General features: G+C 39.7%; 1 protein-coding gene across 1 annotated transcript in view; it reads left to right on the top strand.

Moving 5' to 3' along the window:
• Setd3 (SET domain containing 3) overlaps window positions 1–19,476 on the top strand; it is a 166,786-nt gene that overhangs the window by 137,110 nt on the left and 10,200 nt on the right. Inside the window, exon 8 of the mRNA XM_083114131.1 lies at window positions 15,603–15,717. Within this exon, the coding sequence (XP_082970257.1) occupies window positions 15,603–15,717 (115 nt within the window). The remainder of the gene's footprint in view (window positions 1–15,602; window positions 15,718–19,476) is intronic.

Genomic DNA, 19,476 nt, shown 5'->3' with positions numbered 1-19,476 from the left:
AGTATGCTAATTTTTATTATTATTATTATTATTATTATTATTTCGAGTTCGTTACATTCTAAAATAACTAGTTCAGTAGGTGTTTTTTTTTATGTTTGTGTGTCACGTGTATTATTAAATCAGAATAATGAACATGTCATTTTTTTCACTGTGTTGCAAGCCGAATTTTGAAATCTGCGGCGATGTGGTAGGAGTCGGCCATATATTATAAAGTATTGCATAGTTATTTATGCTGGGTTCGATACCCGGTGGAGGCACATAGCGGTCCGGATCCCACTTTAAACTGTAGGTCCAGTCCGAATTAGCCTTTCTGTGCATAATGTGGACTTAAGACACCCAATCAATCAAGTTATTTATTCTGTTACCAGTTTAGTCTTCTTTAGGAAGGCCGCAAGAATTTATTACTTATAATTCAATCTTGTATTAATAAATAAAACGTTTCAAGATCATATTTCAAAATGTGTAGCGTTATCTTAGTTGGATTCATGGCTTTCTTAGATCATCTGCTGGGAGGGAGAAAGTTGCTAATCTTCAAACACCCCCTCTCCCACAAACATGTGTGTATTATACGATATGGATATTTGTAATGTTATTAAAAGTAAAAATAAATTACTCAATTAAAATATGTTATTATAAATTACATTAATTATGTTAATATAAATCAATTAGATGTCATAGTTATTATTTTTTCCATTCTTGTTTTACTTTTATTGTGCGTATTGGTGTACATTTGTTAATGAACTCTTGAGAGAGAAAGCATTCAGTACTCACAACTACACAAATTTATGTGAGTTTTCGATATTATTCTTAGTAAAGTACATTTGAAATTAAAGGTAATTGCTTATCTTTTGTTTGTTATAACAAAAACTTTTTCCCCCCGGAAATTTTTGGTGGGGTGGACTTTTGAGGCCAAGATTGTTGGTGGGCGGAAATCTCCCCGTCCCCCCCGGGATTTCGCACCCTGTTTCTACCCCTGGGTCCAGGGAAAAGAAAATACTGCTCTGACTTGTGTTGGTGACGCCTTTGCACTTGGAACAATTCGCTCAATTACTTGGATGCGCTCGGTCTGAAACAAATCTGTTGAGTAATGACATCCAGCTCAAGCTATTAATGGACCGTTCCGTCCATTTAATAGTCCACGTTCCTTCGTGCACGCGAGATAGGCCCACAGGAAGTGGAATGGCACTTCCTACCTGATTTATGGTGAAGTAATAAATGCATTTTAGCCTCGCCAGCACATTCCTGGTCAAACAGGGCATGAAGCGACATATAACACTACGTCGCCCATGTGTAAAGTGGCGTAGGCTTCGTCGTGACTTGCGTAGCATCGTTTTTCTATGTCAACACCAGGCGTTCTTTAACATCCGGCCTGGATGTACCGTTCAAGGGGTAATTGAATGTTTTCGAGACGTTATCGGCAATTGCTCTTTATTGATCTTGAATCAAGAGTTTTATTACAGCTGCCATTATCATTGTGGGGATCGAACACTTTTCATTTAGAGAGGTGAGTTCCTATCCAGTCTTGTGTGCAATGGTGTGCCCAGGATTTTCGAAGGGGTGTTACTTATACGTGCTTTTTTAACAGTGAAGTCTTCATTTTGCCATTTTTGATGCCTTTGGCGTTCTTTAAGAATACTGTGCTAAAGGGCGGTATGACCCCACTAGCCTCGCTTGGGCACGCCACTGCATGTGTGGTTCAAGAACTGAATGCCACGTTTCCTTCACTGTAAAGAGCTAATTTTTAATAGGGTCACTCAAACTACAATCTCCTGTTTTCAGAAACACTGGAAGAGGTCAGCTCAAAGACTGTTTTATAATTTTACATAGACCACTAGATAAACTTCCATAAGACCAATATTTGATTGATTGATTTGCTAAATTTTTACTTCGCTTCTTGTGCCACTTTTGGCTAATTTGCGAAGATGGGGATGAGTCATGATATTATGAAATTGGTGAATGGACACTCACAAACATCCATGCCCAGGCCGAAATTCGAACTCGGGACCCCTGGCATCATAGCGCGATGTGGTAACCACTCCGCCACTCCATATACCAATATGATCACGGTAGTGCATACAATATAAAATGCTGAAAACATCAAATTTGAGAACTGATGCAATGATTTTGAAATGTTTTGTTAATAGGTAGGTAAGGTAAAGTAGAGGTGAGCCACCACGCATTCTCGATTTCGTCCTATTCTTGGAGGTGATGTGATCAGCACCACTTTCCGGCCACCTTCACCCTCCTCCTTCCCCCTCAAATAACTATTTATTAGAGTCTAGGCGAACCACAAAACTGTCCGACCTTATTCACCTACCGCTGGAATAAACGCGGGTCTCCCACGTGACAGAAGCCTAATAACAACCAGTAATTAAATTTTCAGAAAGGTGTAGCGTAGCCTAAGTAACAAGTTCATTATTATTACATGTTACATAATCATTGTTTTGTAAAACCTTGGGCCAGTGGCGTGGCGTAGCGCAGTGCCCTGGGGCTCTCCTGCAACTAAAATATTAGGGGCCCCTTAGTAAAAAAAAAAAAATATCGAAAATACTACAATGTAATCGATGACGTCAGAGGGTAACGGACGTACAACAGTTAGCTACCCCCTTTGAAGTGTTAACAATTAAAAGAAAGTTGAACTACCTTGTCACACCATAGCTAAAAAACTAAACTAATCCGTAATCTGTAACACAACAGGTGTGGACTATGTGGGAAATTTGTCTCAGTTCTTATTTGAATATGAAAAGGCTTGGACTGCCTTTGAAAATATTTGGTGGGAAGTTACATTTTAAATACCACACATGAAACTAATATTAGTGTTAAAGTTCACGAATTACCAAGATTTCTTGTTTGTGTGGCAACTGGCAATAACAACCAGACTGTCCGACTAAATGAATCTTGGATTCATAACTGGAGACAATTTATACTCTAAAAGATTCGGACGAACGGTATATCTATAAATGTGTGAGACCAGGTTTTTTTCCTCCTATTTTAGGCGATCATCCTAGCAAGTAAATTAATACGGAATTTCTGAGGGCCCACTGGTTAAGTTACCAGGACCCCTTTGATAAAGCCTGTATACCCCTGCATACTGCGGTAATATTTCAACTAAAGTCTGTTCGCCGAAAGAATAAACTTCAAAATTCTATTTTTATCTTTTCCGTCAAAATCCAAGGAGGGTCACATGAACCACTGAACCAATCAGCTTGGTCCAATTGCCGTGTGAGGGAAATTCTCTTGGTATTCTGCTTTGTCAAATTTTTCGTTTCTGCTCCTTTTTTAAACAGGTGATACTCTCAACAAGGTCAATGACGGCGAAGCCTAATGGTTGCCGCCGCGTAGCAAGCGAATGGGTTTCCGAATCCCTGCCTCTCCCTAAAATGCGAGCAAATGGTGCATGTTGACGGCAAAAGGTGTCGTGTACGACTGTACAAAAATCAGGCGTGTAGCAACATCGCCTTTCCTCCCCTTGAAACTCCCACAACAAGCTCCGTTCGGGCTTTAGAGAGGACAGTCATCTGTTTTATTTTCACCATGGAAGAAATCAGCAAGATTTCCATACATTGAACCAGAATCAGGAACGCTGGGAGATCCCAATCCGAAAATTGTTGAGAGGTGAAATCTCTTTGGTGGGTTTGCCTTGCCTAGTGCCTCGAAATAATTGAGCGAACCTTTAACATATGCTTCCTTCCAGTACTGTAAAAAGTAGACTTGTGATCTGTTTCACCTTCCTATTATCTTCGCATTATGGTTGAACCAGTTGAAGTTTTACAACCTGCACACTATGAATATAAACATACATCCCATGGTTAATGCACACAAATCACTTGTGATTCATAAATTATGAAACTAATGTCGCAACAGGTGGTCTGTTCAGACAGGTGCTTCCTTATTCTGAACGCTGTACACTCCAGTGCATAATTAGAATTCCGGTACAAACGCTATGTCTACATATTTTCACCCTATAAGTCTGCAGTTAATAAGTGAGTTGTGTTCAAGAAGCTATTGTATTGTTGCTGTTGACAGGTTTAATAATCTGAAGATCGCTATCTTCATTATGAATGCGATTGTTAATATGTCCGTAAGGCTGGTACACTGTTTTCTTAATTTGAAATGCTTGTAAATTATAATGTGATGTCGTTTGCTTCGAAAGAATGTTGGAGGTGTCTTAAGAAATATGTAGTTGTGCACTGGCCATCTTTACCTATTCAATACAATGTTTATACTTTTCACCACACATCCTGTACACTTATGTTAAAAATGTCAACCTTTAAGTAGGTAGGCGGCCAAATTGTACACAAGTGGGTAGTGGAGTGCTCACGACACCCCACAGAATAAATACACTTAGTTATATTTGTAACAATTATAACTGTAATATATGTAATTTTACATTATTTGTACGGTTGTAAGATTGCGAATAATGAAAATAACTAAATTTGAAACTTTTTAAGGACATTTTATAATTTTCCTTTTTCCTTCTATTTTATAGGGACAATTCCTTATTTTATTATATTTTTTTTTTTTTTGCTTTTCTTTCCAAACAGAATACACAATAGTTACTGAAAAGTAGCATATGTATTAAACAAATGTACGAGATTTATATTTAATCATTACTAATTAAATGGTAAAACATGAACATGAATTTGAAGCTACAAAAAATATAGGGAACGGATACAGGCCTATAATTAGTGTGGGAGCACTAATTCCTCACTGTCACTTTCTTCTGCACTACTAACCACGTCCAATAACTCTTAATAGCTGTTTGACACGTTCCTGTTCTTTCTTGTATTCCATTTCGAAGAAAAGAAAAGCAACAAGTGATGCAACACTCGAGCAAAATAAAGTTTACAACAATACGCAAGTATTTAGGTGGGGTGCTGATAACACCCCAGAACGCGGAGCTCTTTGTTATTGTGGACCAGCACACAACAATCAGGCGACTAAAAGACCTACCTCTCAAGGAGTAAACAACATGAAGGTAACAGAAAGATGAACAGTGTTGCCAACTTATAAGACTATTTTTTAAACCATTTTTAGACCTGGGATGTTGTGGCCACTCCACTTAAAGGTTTAGCTTGTATATAAAATGAAGTGACTTGTGCATAAGTTCTATTAGGGCTGATTTCTAATAATACTTTTACAGTCTTACTTGCCTGGGCTATGAAGATACGTGGGGCAAAAAGACATGCGTGGCTATCTGGACAGCTGTCTTAGTTGCCTCCTTTTCAAGTATCAGTTTACACTGCTTGTAAAACAGGCTTTGGGCCCAAATTTCCAAGATAGATCGAAGCATTGTTGACAGTGCTTGTAAGTGCAAAATCTATGCACCACAAACGTCTAGTCCTAGTAGTGAATACATAACACATGGCGAAACAGCCCATTGAGGGTTCGGGCCTACTGCCGGCCTCACTCGCACCTGATCCTACTCATTCACTCGCCCGAGGTGAGAGATCATCCAAGCAATTACGGGGTGTCGCGTGGTCAGCACGACGAACCCCCAGTCGTTGTAATAGGTTCCATGCCCGGGTTACGCTCCCCAATTTCCTCACGATGGTGGGTGGCCACCGGTCCCGTGCACAGGCCGAAATCTCAGGAGAAAAGTTGTTACGCTTCTTCCCCTAAGAGAGACGAACCTGCGCGCGACCCGTAGCCGGAGCCCAAAGCAGGACGGGACAGTAGTGAATAAGCTGGACTTCATGAAGAAACTTTACGCGACGTTACATAACTATACTTTTATCCATTATTATTATTATTAATAGTATCATCATCATCAGCGCACTGCTCCAGATGGTCTAAGGAGACGGAAAACTGTGTTGTAGAGGGTAAGAAAGTCATTTAAATTTAAACCTCGCAACAATGTAGTACATCCCGTACCACAGAGGTTCTCGCGTGTTTACTCATAGTATATACAGCGTGTCCACAAAGTCCTGCTACCGTTACAATGAAACTTAACTCCTAAACTATATGAGATAAAGACATGCTGTTTTTTGCAACGTGTTCTACAGCTCTCAAAGTTTTATTTACAATTACAACACTTCCACATGCGCCCCGTTAGTATACCACCACACACATTGTGCCTTCTTCTGTGCTGTCGTCATTGTCGCTCACAACATAATCTGCAAAAAACACAATAAAAATTAAAATAATAATAATAAAATACCAGTACTTATTAAAACTTTGAGAGCTGTAGAACGCGTTGCAAAAAACCGCATGTCTTTGTCGCATATAGTTTAGGAGCTATGTTTCATTGTAATGGTAGCAGGACTTTGTGGACACGCTGTATAGTCCTCTGTGGAGCTCGTGCTGTCCTGTTCATGCGTGATTGCGATTGAACTTGCATCAGTTTCATCTTTTCATCCCTATCTTCGCGATTAGCCAAAAGTGGAGTAAAATGTAACAAATCGATCAATCAGAAGTTTGTTTGTTACGTTATGTACAGGTAAGCTAATCGGGACTGGATCTACAGCTTAAAATTGGATGGGAACTACGGTGGTGTCGAACCCGGAACCCGCTGATTGCAAGACAACGTTACCACTACTACTACGGGAAGTCATTACTGATCCACTGCAACAGTTGCTTTAAATTTAAATCCCAGTCTCGATTAGCCTATTTTCCTCACGTGGGTAGCTCGTCTGATTCTGTGACCCTGCGAGAATTGCAAAGTAGGGAAGACGCTGTCAACCGATGACTTGGACCGAGGTTCCCGAATCAAGGACATCTTTGCTTCTTGAGAGGTTGGGCCTCCTCTGCTTTCTCGGATTCCGAGGAGAAATTCTGTGTTTCACCACTATTCAGGTGTGGGACCAGGTTCTGTACTTTTGTTCGTAAGGAAGAGACAGAAGTTTCGATTCTGCGACTTTCTCCGAGATGGGTTTTCAAAACCAGTGTTCTCATGCTGAGAAGCACTTTCGACTTCTGCATGGTAGCTCAGTCAGTAGCTAAGTGTTAGCATTTCTTGGTTTGTTATTTTTTTAACCGCACAGTAATTGCCAGTATGTTTTTCCTATAATATTGTGGTGAATATACAATATGATTATTTTTATGCACAATAGCCATTTAAGATAAAATCTATGAAGATGTTACCTTACTCTTATAAGGATTTTCCATATTTTATTTTATTCTCTCCCCCCCCTCTCTCTCTCTCCCCTCCCCGATCTGTCTTTATTAGGTTTTATCTTTCCTGCAATTTTGCCCTTTCCAGTAGTGGATTTACAGCGTGTCTACCAGTCAAGAAATCAACAGGTAGGCCAAGAAAATATGCTTGTAGTCAAGAATTTTCAATATTATTTTGCAGTATAGCGAATTTACATTGTTATATACCTGTACTGGGATTTGATAAAATTGAATATTTGTAAATCTAAAATTATATTGAGTTGTGGTAAAGATTTATTCACTTTCTTTCTTAAGAATTACATTCTTGTATGCGTGTTTTGTAAAAATATGAAATAAAGTAATGTGGTCATTCTCTATCCAGGATGAAGTCTGAAGCATTAATTTTTACATGCGTTATAATTAAAGCAAGTCTAAATCTCTTTGTTAAACTACATCTTCAGTTTTCATCTTAACCGACCGTGTGGTATAGGGTTTTTCATGAAGAATAAAATAATTGAATAAATTTTTTTTTTTTTTAATTTCCAACTATACCTAGTTAGGGGCGATTAAATAAATGTTAAGAAAAATGTCAATAATTTTAGATTTGTTATTTTGGTATTAACATTTGCTTCCATCTATTTGTATTTCTATCAATTAATATCTTATCCCTTGCGCACAGACGCACATAATATGTGTGTGTATGCATGACCCTTTCGGCACTTGAAGTGGGAAAATGTTAGCTGGGGGTGCTCCTGTGGTTTAATATGGTGACAATGAGACAGTTGGGGAGATGCTTTGCGAGAATTTTGCTAGCTAAGGGATACCATTCCACCCTCATCCCCTTTCACTTCGTATCCCACTTTGAACTGTAAGTTCAGTCCCGATTAGCCGATCTGATCATAAAACAAACGTTCTTATCCTCATCGTCACGTAATAATGGAGAAAAGCCACTCATACTATGGAAAAATACGCATTCGTAGCTTGATTGAATTTGTTTATTTTACTTCACTTTTCTGTCACTTTTGGCTAATCGCGAGGATGAGGATAAGTAATGATATGAAATTCATGAAGGGACACTCACAGAGAAGACCCACACTCAGGCCGGGATTCGAACCCAGTTGTAGGATGAACCTCATTCTTCGTTTCCATAACTTTACATAGGGTCAAGAAAAGGTAGAAGGGCTTTTTCATATCCAGTGGTAGTGAACTAGAAACACTGCTAGATTTTTAAAGCGCGTTTTATTCCAAATATTCTTGCTGGAACTGTTTTTTTCGTTATTTAAAGTGCAGTAGAATATAGCGGAGGGGGAAAGAACTTCAATAATAATTTCATGGAACGACTCACGAAGTGCCGTATGCTCCATTTTCTCGTGCTCCCGCGACTTGCAGTGACAAAGCATAAAGCTAATGGAGGAAGACCCTTTCTTTGTAGTAATTCCTTCCATCCCAGCCTCTTTCCAACACCGAATGTTCGCAACATAATTTGTTGCGAACGAACACACCTCCCGCCATTGCTTGGAAGAGAACATTTGATGAATAGAGGTGGTTGAATGGCACGGAACCGATTTGCTTGTTGAAGTCGGCATGACTTGCTGTTTCTTAGTGTGATTTGAGAACAGAATAACAACAAACGTGGTCCGATGATCTTCTTTGCATGAGTTCTCCTCCCCCGCCTTGTATTCTCTGCCGTTAATGACCTCAATGAACGTGACAGTGGCGGATGGTTACAGTTAGGAGATGCGAGACACACAGATCTCATTTCGCTAATGTTGCCCAAGTTCCCTTCAGTGGGTGCTGCAACATCAAGGTAAACGAGATTGAATATAAGTGGATCCTGTAAGTTCTATAAACATAACAGGACATGTGAAGAAAACAGGGTTAGATGCAGATCTTAACACTGGACCTTTGGCCAGCGCCAGCGCAGCCGTTTCCGAAATTTCGTCTTCTTTCGAGAAAATGCTATGATATTCCGAAATCTGAAAAATTAGAATTCCTTCTAGAGCGTCGTTTCTCAGGGTCCCGAGGGGGCGGTTGGTGGATCGCGAAGTCTTATTGTGTCTTAAAAACCTATTACATTTAAATTACTATGATATATTGTTTTAACAATTTAAATTCAACCCGTGTTGTACGTACTCTAAACTCTACATTTCTGTTATTCGCACTCTACCATTGCTTATTACCGGCATCTCTCTGATGTTCAACTCAAGGCAATCGGATATCTGTCCTTTTCGTTTCGGTCGCAGCAATGAGTTCTTTGTTTAATTTGTGTAATTTGTTTAAGCAAGCGTAACAGAGGGCTTCTTAAAGTACTCGAGGTTAACAAAAATATGATTATAAACTGGGTGCACACCCCTACAAGTTGCCGGCGCCCATGCTTATGAATCCCATGAGGTGTAATATCCTTGAAGGTGGGTCCCGGACTGAAAAGGGCTGAGAACCACCGTTCTAGAGCCTTCACGTGATCTTGTTTTATTTCAAGTTCACTTTATGCACAATAGGTTAATCGGGACTGGACCTACAGTTTAATGTGGGATCCAAGCCACTGTGTGCCTTCATCGGGTGTCGTACCCGGTATCCCTTGATTACAAGGCGACGACATAACCATCCGGAAAGTCCAATTCGCAATATTTCGTAAGCCTAATAAAGTATTACAAATATCTAGAGAACAGCGAGGGGAAGCCACACGAAGATTCACGTGAATCTTGTAGAAGGGATTCTAAGGATATATATATATATATATATTCAGATTTTGGAATATCTTAGCGGTTTTTCGAAAGGAGAGGAACCCCTGTACGTAACATAAATGTTAGATCGCTTCGAATATTTATTTCGCATTACATTTTAGGGCGCCCGCAGGATTTTTTTCTCGGGGCGGGGGGAGGGGGCAGTCACATTTTTTTTATAATTTTCATTAATAATAAAAACAATATTGCTGTTATTGTTTTTATTTTTGTTATTATTATATTACATTACTATTACTACTACTTATGTTTTTTTCTAAGTTACATATATATAGGTATTTGTAATTTCCACATTCAATTTGCACAATTTGCAAAACTGTATACTTAACATTAATTCATATAGGACAAAATCTGTTTTTCTATAGGTAGATAATATATTCAGTATAAAATGGACTGTAAGCTTAATTGTAACCCTATTTCAAATAATAATAATAATAATAGTTGCTGTAACTTACGGCCTGGAAGTCGCAGAAAACAATACTTTTTGTTATAAAAAATATATCTACAATTTCAACATTCGAATTACAATAATAACTCTTTCCAGAAATCTCACTCAGGGAGGGGGCAGTGCCCCCCTGCGGGCGCCTATGATGACATTCCCATATCGTTCTACTACTTATGGACAATTGGCAAGACATTTACTGGCACTTTAGAAAAGACAAAATGAAGATCTCGTGCAGTTTCTTGATGAAAATCTCTTGTTTCGAATCTACGGTAGCAGTTTTTCGTAAAGGCGATGACTTACCTTCATGACAATTCCCCGCTCGTAGACAAAGCGTGCGTAAGGTACCAACATCATGTTGTGTGCTCACTGGGGGGAGGAATATGCCCCACTTCTTGCCCAGTTGGCCTTCCATGCATTTCTTACTTTCATTTCTTTGACACAGCCACCATAAACATCTCTCTCCTTTCCACATGATGTTCGCTAACCTAGATACCGCGCGTGCATCGCTGGAGTTAACATATTTCGCACAGTTTTACCACATGCGATGCTTATCGTCGAGCCGTTTTTGAAACGCGATTGGAGGAGTTTATTTTATGAAAGAAATATACTCTATGAATTGGGGTGAAACTAAGCAGTTGATTGATATCTTGGATGAAAATCGAACCGTACTTTACGGAAGTAAGATTTATTGCTTTTTGCAAAAGAATTTGAAGAATTTATATTTTCAACACGTATTAGGTACACTCAAGGATTACAGCATTCTTAGAATTTACATGAAATTTAGAGAGGGTACCGTTAATAAGACAAACTCCTTGTAAAATCGAGACGAGACGAGATTTTGTGTCCGAAACTTTCGTCGTAAATTAGAATGGGCGATATTTGAAAACCACATGCGTTCCAGCGTTACGCCTGTGACATTTACACATAAGGTGTAACGTTCTAGACATGAGATCGGATTAAAATATTTATAATGAACTGATTTCATAGAATTGTGAAGTAGTTTGTGGTGCCTTCTAACAAGTAGGGGGGGGGGGATTGAGTATGATAACATAGCCAGAATGCATGAATCTTTCTTGGATAACTGTTACCGACCTCCGTGGCAGAGTGGTTAGCACAGCACGCTACGACGCCAGGGGTCCCGGGCTCGAATCCTGGTCTGGGCTTGGGTGTTATTTGTGAGTGTCCCTTCATTAATTTCATCATAGCATCACTCATCTTCAGCGTCGCAATTAGCTAAAAATTGCAGAAAGCGACACTAAATAAAAAAATATAATCTTGGAGAACTATTGTTTTTAAAGCATATGTACATTGCAAGATGTCATGAAGGCATATAGGTAGTAGGTTCATCATCTCGGCTATCATTGAAGGTGATGTGAACAGCACCACGTTCTGGCCGCCCTTATACAGTGTGTCTACCAGTCAAGGAAAGGTAAAGAAATCAACAAGAAGTCAGTAAAAAATCAAGAAATTATACTTGCCAAGGAATTTTGCTATCACATTTGATTTTTTTTTCGCTTTTTTGCCCCTTTAGCTAATTGCGAAGATTAGGCTGAATAAGTAGTAAGATAAGATGGATTAAGGGACCAACACGAGCCCCACATAAGATTATACTGGCGGTGAGTCTAAACGCTAGAGCCTCGAGTCTGCCAAAAGCAGTCCAGGATGCATTTATAGATAAAGTAAGTTAATTCTCCTATTAAATGCAGATTCAGTTTTCCCTTAACTGGCCTTTTGGTAGGGGTTTTCATGAAATAAATATTTATTTTTCTTAATTGCTAATTTCCAAGGCCAACAAAAAGTCAGGAATTTTGGATTTGTTATTTTGGTAGACACCCTGTTATATATATTGTCGCCGTGCTTATTTTCTTCAGAAAAATTACGCTTATGATATTTTGGGGAACACCCTAAATTAGGTGAAACGGTGCATGCAGTGGCAGTGCGCATATAAGAGTTTTCCAAGGGGCCGCACCTTCGAAGAAACAAAACAGAATGTTCGCCTTTTACAGTCACCACCAAGAGTAAAATCGTCAACATGCAAGATGCTAATGGTCGAAAAAGAGTGAAAGGTTGTCCCCAAAAAAGAAAAAGAATTCGAGCACAGCCGCTCTACTTCTTGAAATAAAGAGAACATTACTGAAATGAAAAGCGTCGAGCGTTTTGACACGGAACAATCTCGTATGATTGTTGCACTGCCCTCCGACTGCTTCGGGGCCTGTGTTTCTGCGGTGAATATAATGGAGTTGCTCTTTTGTAGGACGGCGGAGGGAAACGCCCTTGCCGCTCTTGTTCTTGAGACTGTGGGAACAGAAGGAAATGTATCTACGAGGATTTGTAACTCGATGCCTGTAAAGTTGTTAGCAGACAAACGATATCAGAAGACATTATCCAATACACGATTACAAGATTTTGTTGATCGTAGAAGTGGAAAGGAATTAGTTTGATCGATTTGGTTTATTTTACTTCGCTTTTCCGCCACTTTTGGCTAATCGCGAAGATATTGATGAAGGGACGTTGACAAGGAACGCCCACGTCAGGATTTGAACCCGGGACCCCATGACGTCGCAGCGCGTTGTGCTAACCCCTCCGCCACGGAGGTCGGCTGAAAAGAATTAGAGATGTTATCGATACTCGCTCCTCGTACCGTGTAACCCTTACGAACGATATATCAGGACTTCCTTGATCTAGCGGTTAGTGTAATTCAAGGTCCGAATTAACGAGATGGAAAAGGGAGGGGGTGTCTGTCCGGATATCCTCTTACCACACCTAACTCTCCCAGCGATAATTAAATGTAACAAGTATATCCATTAGATTCTTCAATGTAATTTTGTCCATGATAGAGGTAGGGTCACCAGATGCACTTTTCTTATGCTGCAGTTTAGTCTTATCATGTCCATTGTCTGGGAGGAATTTGAAATTGCAACCGTCCTACAGTTCGAGCATCATATAAAGATAGCGCTGCGACGCCAAGGGTCCCGGGTTCGAATCCCGGTCGGGCTTGGTTGTTTGTGAATGTCCATTCATCAATTTCATCATTTCATCACTCATCCCCATCTTCGCAAATTAGCCAAGAGGCACAAAACGCGAAGTAAAATAAACAATCAAATAAAAATAAAAAATCATATAAAGATAAAGGCCGAATCACACAGAACTGGATATCAAGTTAGTTGGCGCTGAATTGGCTACCTCCCCGAATGTGATGGCTGCCTGGCTGACTGCTTGACTGGTTTGGAGGAATAGGACATGTTCTAATTGTTACTGGCTTTCCTCAACTGGAGTCTGTGGAACAGCCGATCAGACCAAAGTGTGGCCATGTGAAGATATCTGTGAGTTTGCAAAGGGGAATTTTTTGTATGTCGTTACCGAATGTTGGCGGGTTTTTTAGTTTCTCGATAAAAAAAAGATGACGTGCAGTGCATTCGTGTTCAGTTCATTAATATTTAGGTATTTATGCAAAGCGATGAAATGTGTACGTGACAAATATCATGAAATATGATTAACCGAAAATGAAAATCCTTATTATTACAAGTGTATTAAATTGTTTGATTTTTTAAAATTTGTGAATGAATCTGCGAATTTCATGTATGAATATGCGTACACGAGTTAATTAAAAAGCTTGATTACCATATTTTTTCGAGCCAATCTCTAGTCCATATTTTTCCATTTTAATTTTTAATAAGAGCACAAAGCAGTAATTCTCCTACAACATTCTTCAAGTTGCTCGTCCATCTTTACAGTACAGATTGTCTGCTCTGAGCAATGTCTTATTGGAACAAAAGTCTATCGACAAGTACGGAAACAAGTATCGTGTGAGGCGAAAAATAGCAAATGGGTAGCCAGTCCAGCGCTAACTAGGGCATTCCTAATGGAAATCCAGATCCGTGTAATTCAGGCTTAAGTTGCATTAGTCATATAAGTTGATTCCATGGAGAAACAGTGAAGTGTAGAGGAAATTTGAGAAAATTTGGCACCCGTGAGAAATATGCTTGAGAGATGTGCGGGGGGAGAAAATACCATTTGGATCCTCTTGGTTACGATGTAATACTAAATTCCACAAGACAGGCTCCAAAATAACGGGTGTCCCACGAACGGCGCAACTGGGAATTAAGAGTGGCGTTACTTTGTAACCGAAACCTGTTCATACATAAGTCATACACCAAATGTTAGCCCTGTCCAAGTAGATATTTTTAAACATAGAAACAACAAACGGGGTGCAGTGTTGCCAAATGTAAGTGAAAGTGTAAATTTATTTTTCCTCAAAGCATGGAAAATTGCATGTCTAACATTCGTACGGAAATTTGGACGTCAATTTCCACCTTGGGTAGGTGGACTATTTCGCCATCTATAGTTCAGAGAAGAAAACCGATCGTTTTCGCGTATAGCCAATCCTGAAATGCCTCGTAAAGGCGTACCGGTCCAAATGGGTGTTTTAAAAAAATATGAGGTACAGTGGCAACACTGTTGATGTTTGAAGGCAACAAAAGGTGTGTTTAGTGATGGTCTATGACATGGAAATACTGGAAACAGGAAAATAAGAAAATGAAAATTTTGTGATGGTCTATGACATGGAAATACTGGAAACAGGAAAAAAAAGAAAATGAAAATTTTCTTTTTTTCCTGTTTCCAGTATTTCCATGTCATAGACCATCACTAAACACACCTTTTGTTGCCTTCAAACATCAACAGTGTTGCCACTGTACCTCATAATTTTTTTAAAACACCCATTTGGACCGGTACGCCTTTACGAGGCATTTCAGGATTGGCTATACGCGAAAACGATCGGTTTTCTTGTCTGAACTATAGATGGCGAAATAGTCCACCTACCCAAGGTGGAAATTGACGTCCAAATTTCCGTACGAATGTTTGACATGCAATTTTTCATGCTTTGTGGAAAAATAAATTTACACTTTCACTTACATTTGGCAACACTGCACCCCGTTTGTTGTTTCTATGTTTAAAAATATCTACTTGGACAGGGCTAACATTTGGTGTATGACTTCTGTATGAACAGGTTTCGGTTACAAAGTAACGCCACTCTTAATTCCCAGTTGCGCCGTTCGTGGGACACCCTGTACTATGCGGAATGAAATCGAAAACAACATAATTACAAATTATACACCACCAAAAACCTACAAGGATTTTTGTTTCCTCTTTCTAAACAAAATTTATTCTAAATCTCTCCCTTGGTTTGGCAGGGTAATGGGTTGCAACCTTACAGTTTAAGATGGCATGGATATGTTATCGTAGTTAAACAGGTGAGAGAACTGTTTATTAGTTAGCAAAGCATTTGATAACATTTGCTGAAGTTATTTTGTTCTTTGTTTCAGATGGGCTGTTTCAACCGTTATGACGCGACAAAATTACATCCCATCTTCTGATGCCAATGCAATGATCAATGCTCTCATACCAATGTGGGACATGTGCAACCACACAAATGGAAAGGTGAGTGATGAATGTTTAAATAAGAGGGGTACATGTCACTCCATATAGTACGATACAGGAATTATAAATTATTAAACATGTACTTTTCACTTGTTTGGGTAATATAACAGAAGCTCTTTACACAGGGGTCTATCCATAATTGTTTATTGGGGAGTGTAAGTTCATGTTAATGGTGGGTATAAGGGTATATTTAGAGGCAAAATGACCATAAATTGAGTCTACAAAATTTCAGGGGGTGTTGAAGAAATTTGGGTTTGTGTGAATAAATCACTAGCTCTACTAATCTCTGGACATGTCTACAGCTTTCAGACTGTTTTCCTTTATATATATATATATATATATATATATATATATATATATATATATATAAAGCTTCATCTTATTTGCACTCCTTGGACACTGGACAAAAATATCTAAGATTTGAAAAGTATTTAAATATAGGGTAAGGACGGGGCAAACGGACACCCTAAGCACAATTTTCAAAATAACTGTGAAACATTTTATTGAAGAATGAAAATAACTATTGCCATAAAAGGTGTGAACCTTCAGTTAACACATGAAAGCACATAGTATGGAAGCAAATGAACATCTGTCTCAAAATAGTCTGATCAATCCCCGGATGCGGCAGTGTCCGTTTACGCCGCACGTTCGGGGCAGATAGACACGTGATGATTTATGAACCATCATCACTCTCACAATATCAACACACATAATATGGGTCATTTCCTTTTGCAACACAATTTACATGGAACCAGAGAGAACACTCTAAGCACTGCACCCAATTTTGACCCTGGTTGTACACATTTTTGCATTTACGGCACTCATCAATTGTTGTGCGTTTAAATTTCTTTGATTTTTTGCTGCAGCTTTCAGTTTTTTGTACTTGAGGCAAGCGATGAAGGAAGGATCCCTCAATACATGTGATTGCCCAGTTTTGCGTTTCCTGCTGCACGTAGCAGAAGTTGATGGCAAAGGGTTTAGCTCCTCAAAACTTCCACGAGATGACACATCCTCTTCTCTTGCTGTAGGCTCTGATGATCGCTCATCTTGAACATGGACAGTTAAAGGAACAAAGACATGCCCAGGCAGTCGTTCTGGATTAACGGGATATATTCCATAAGCATTGAACCCATTTACAGCATTGTTCGTTCTCGATGTCTCACCATCCTGTAACAAGGGCACATTGTATTAGAAACACAGACATTTGAAGGGTACAAAATGTATTCTATACAATTCACACTTGCCATTTCCATTACCGAGTCAAACATACATTAGTATCTCAATCAAAAAGTACCTAACAATAGTTAAATGCAATACAATTCATCTATGTTCGTTTGCCCCAACGGCAACCTGTCCATCTGCCCCACCTGTAGCCTTTGACTTTACATTCCGAAAAAGTCCACCAGATGGCAGCACAATGTTGTGAACACGTGTGTATATTGTGGCGTGACATCGGGTAAGGTACGGGATCGAGTCACGCCGGGACGTAGCTCAGATAAATACGATAGGTCTTAAGTTTGACTTGGCTAACCACCTCTACCCTTAAGGGAGCTGATGAAGGATTGTTGGGAGCCTGTGATGTTGAACGCTACTCACCCCTTGCTGTAGGTCTGGCCCTCAGCTTCTGGCGTCGGCGACGGTGACAGGTGATAGGTGCCCGCTGGAGAGATCGAAGATGACGATAAGAGACGGCAGGCAATTCGGCGACTTGAATTGTAAATGAACTGTAGATTCTTCGGCTGGCTTAATCCGGACTGCTTATGGACTTCTCGCTTGTTGCCGCCTCGTAACGTAGGAATCTCTCAGCAGGCCGTCGTCGTCTTCTCATCGATCAGTTTGGTGGTGATATTGGAGCGAATTGAGAGATCGATTTACTGACTCCAGGGGTTTTATACATTGGATTTGAGTCATAGGTTGGTGAACTTTGCACCTCCACTGTGCACCTGGGGTATCCCTGGATGCAGATGGAAATTTACAGTAGAGGTGCACTCACCGCTGGCGAGGGCCGTTGCCTTGCTGACTGTGCAGAGCCAAGTGGAAAATTCTTGTTGCTCGGCTCTGCATCCGGCGGAATGTGGGGTGAATGAGCGTTCAACTTGCGAGCTTCAGAGCGATGTTTGAGGCAAATTAATGTTTCTCCCTTTATGCTCCCAATTCCTTCATCAATATATAAAGGAATCACTGCCTTCACCACACTTCAAATCACAACTTCGGCGGGATCATATTAACCTATGCAATCCTTGTGTTCGCAACTCATTTTTTTAGTATTCAAGGTTTTGCACGTACATTTTCTGCTTACCTGGTAAGGTTTTTATCCTGCATTCGCGTTTCTTCTTTACGATTTCTTCCGATGCTCAACACAACTGCTCGCAAACATTCAGGTTCGTACACAACTCCAACTACTGCACTGTTGCTAACTTCAAACCGAAAATATTCGTACTTTTCTTAGGGGATGTCCGTTTGCCCCGTCCTTACCCTATAATTTTTATGTTACATAGGCTTAACTAATGTATATGGGTGTATTACAAGATCTTTAGAATTTTTGAGGTTCAAATTGGACATATTAGGTCTGGACTTGTTATTAAGTACCTGTTTGTTATCCTGCCCAATACGCATGTGAAAGTGTAATACGAGGGCTGGGCCATAAGTCATGTCAACTATTTTTTGTGTGTTGAGAATGCGGGACCAGTACAAAAATCCTAAATGTACAAATGAAAGGGGACAGTGTATGGTACCATGAACAATGCAGATCATGTGTACCAGGTGTAGGATAGAGAAGCGAGCACACATCCTTAAAGATAGCATTGTGCCACTTCTGTTTACAAGTAATGAAAGCATACATTAACAGAAACAAAAGAGGCGCATACTACGGTAGGACACTATTCCCCACTGTATCCACCAGCTTCCTGTGGCATTCTCTGGCATTTCTCCCTAAAGAACAGCTATTTTGATACACTAACACTGTTCACATTCACACTGGGCCATGGTGGTTGACTCAACAAGGAATTACCACTGTTGTTCATCACACTGTCATCTAGTTACATTTTCACATAGTATGTTCTCTGGCAGGCGTGGCTCGTGCATTATTTTCCTGGGGGTTCACCGAAATCATATGACACATATTCAGTTTCCGCAAATAGACTTTATTCGGGAAACAAAGGGATTGGGGGGGGGGCCTTAAAAGATTGGTACATAATTTTTTCATGGAATGAGGTTTCATAGTAGAGGTGTGCATATAAATTTAGGACTAAAACTAAGTACAATAAATTGTGCATCTATGAAAGAAATTTCGGGAGTTATGGGCATCAAGAACGTCCTCAGGATTTGTTCCAGGGATGGGAAGCAAGATCATTTTTTTCTAGCGGGGACAAACGAGGCACATTTTTCCTTGTAATAGTACTGTTCTCTCAAAAAACACTCCTTCAGTCCCTGCAACGTCTTTATAATAATCATCATAAATTACTGTGACTGAAATGAAATTATATGTGTGTAATAAATAGTTTTAGGTTGACAGTAATTTTCCAGGCGGGTGTGGCCCCTTTTCCCCTTCCGGACGTCCATGCCTGCTATTATAAAACGACTAATCACAATGGTCCTACAATTATTAAAGGGAAATGGTAACCGATGGCATATGCATACTAGAAACCTGAGAACCTTTCATTGGAATGTTACAGCTTTTTTTTTTTCTATCTTCAAATTTGGAGTTGGTCGACCAGCACACGCTTTATCTCTAATTTTCTTTCAACAGACGAGAGGGTA

The sequence above is a fragment of the Lepisma saccharinum genome, chromosome 28 (assembly GCF_977018435.1).
Source record: "Lepisma saccharinum chromosome 28, izLepSacc3.1, whole genome shotgun sequence".
In the NCBI taxonomy this organism is placed as follows: Eukaryota; Metazoa; Arthropoda; class Insecta; order Zygentoma; family Lepismatidae; genus Lepisma; species Lepisma saccharinum.
The sequence above is the reverse complement of the archived record's forward strand: the minus strand, read 5'-3'. Positions and strand labels throughout refer to the sequence as shown.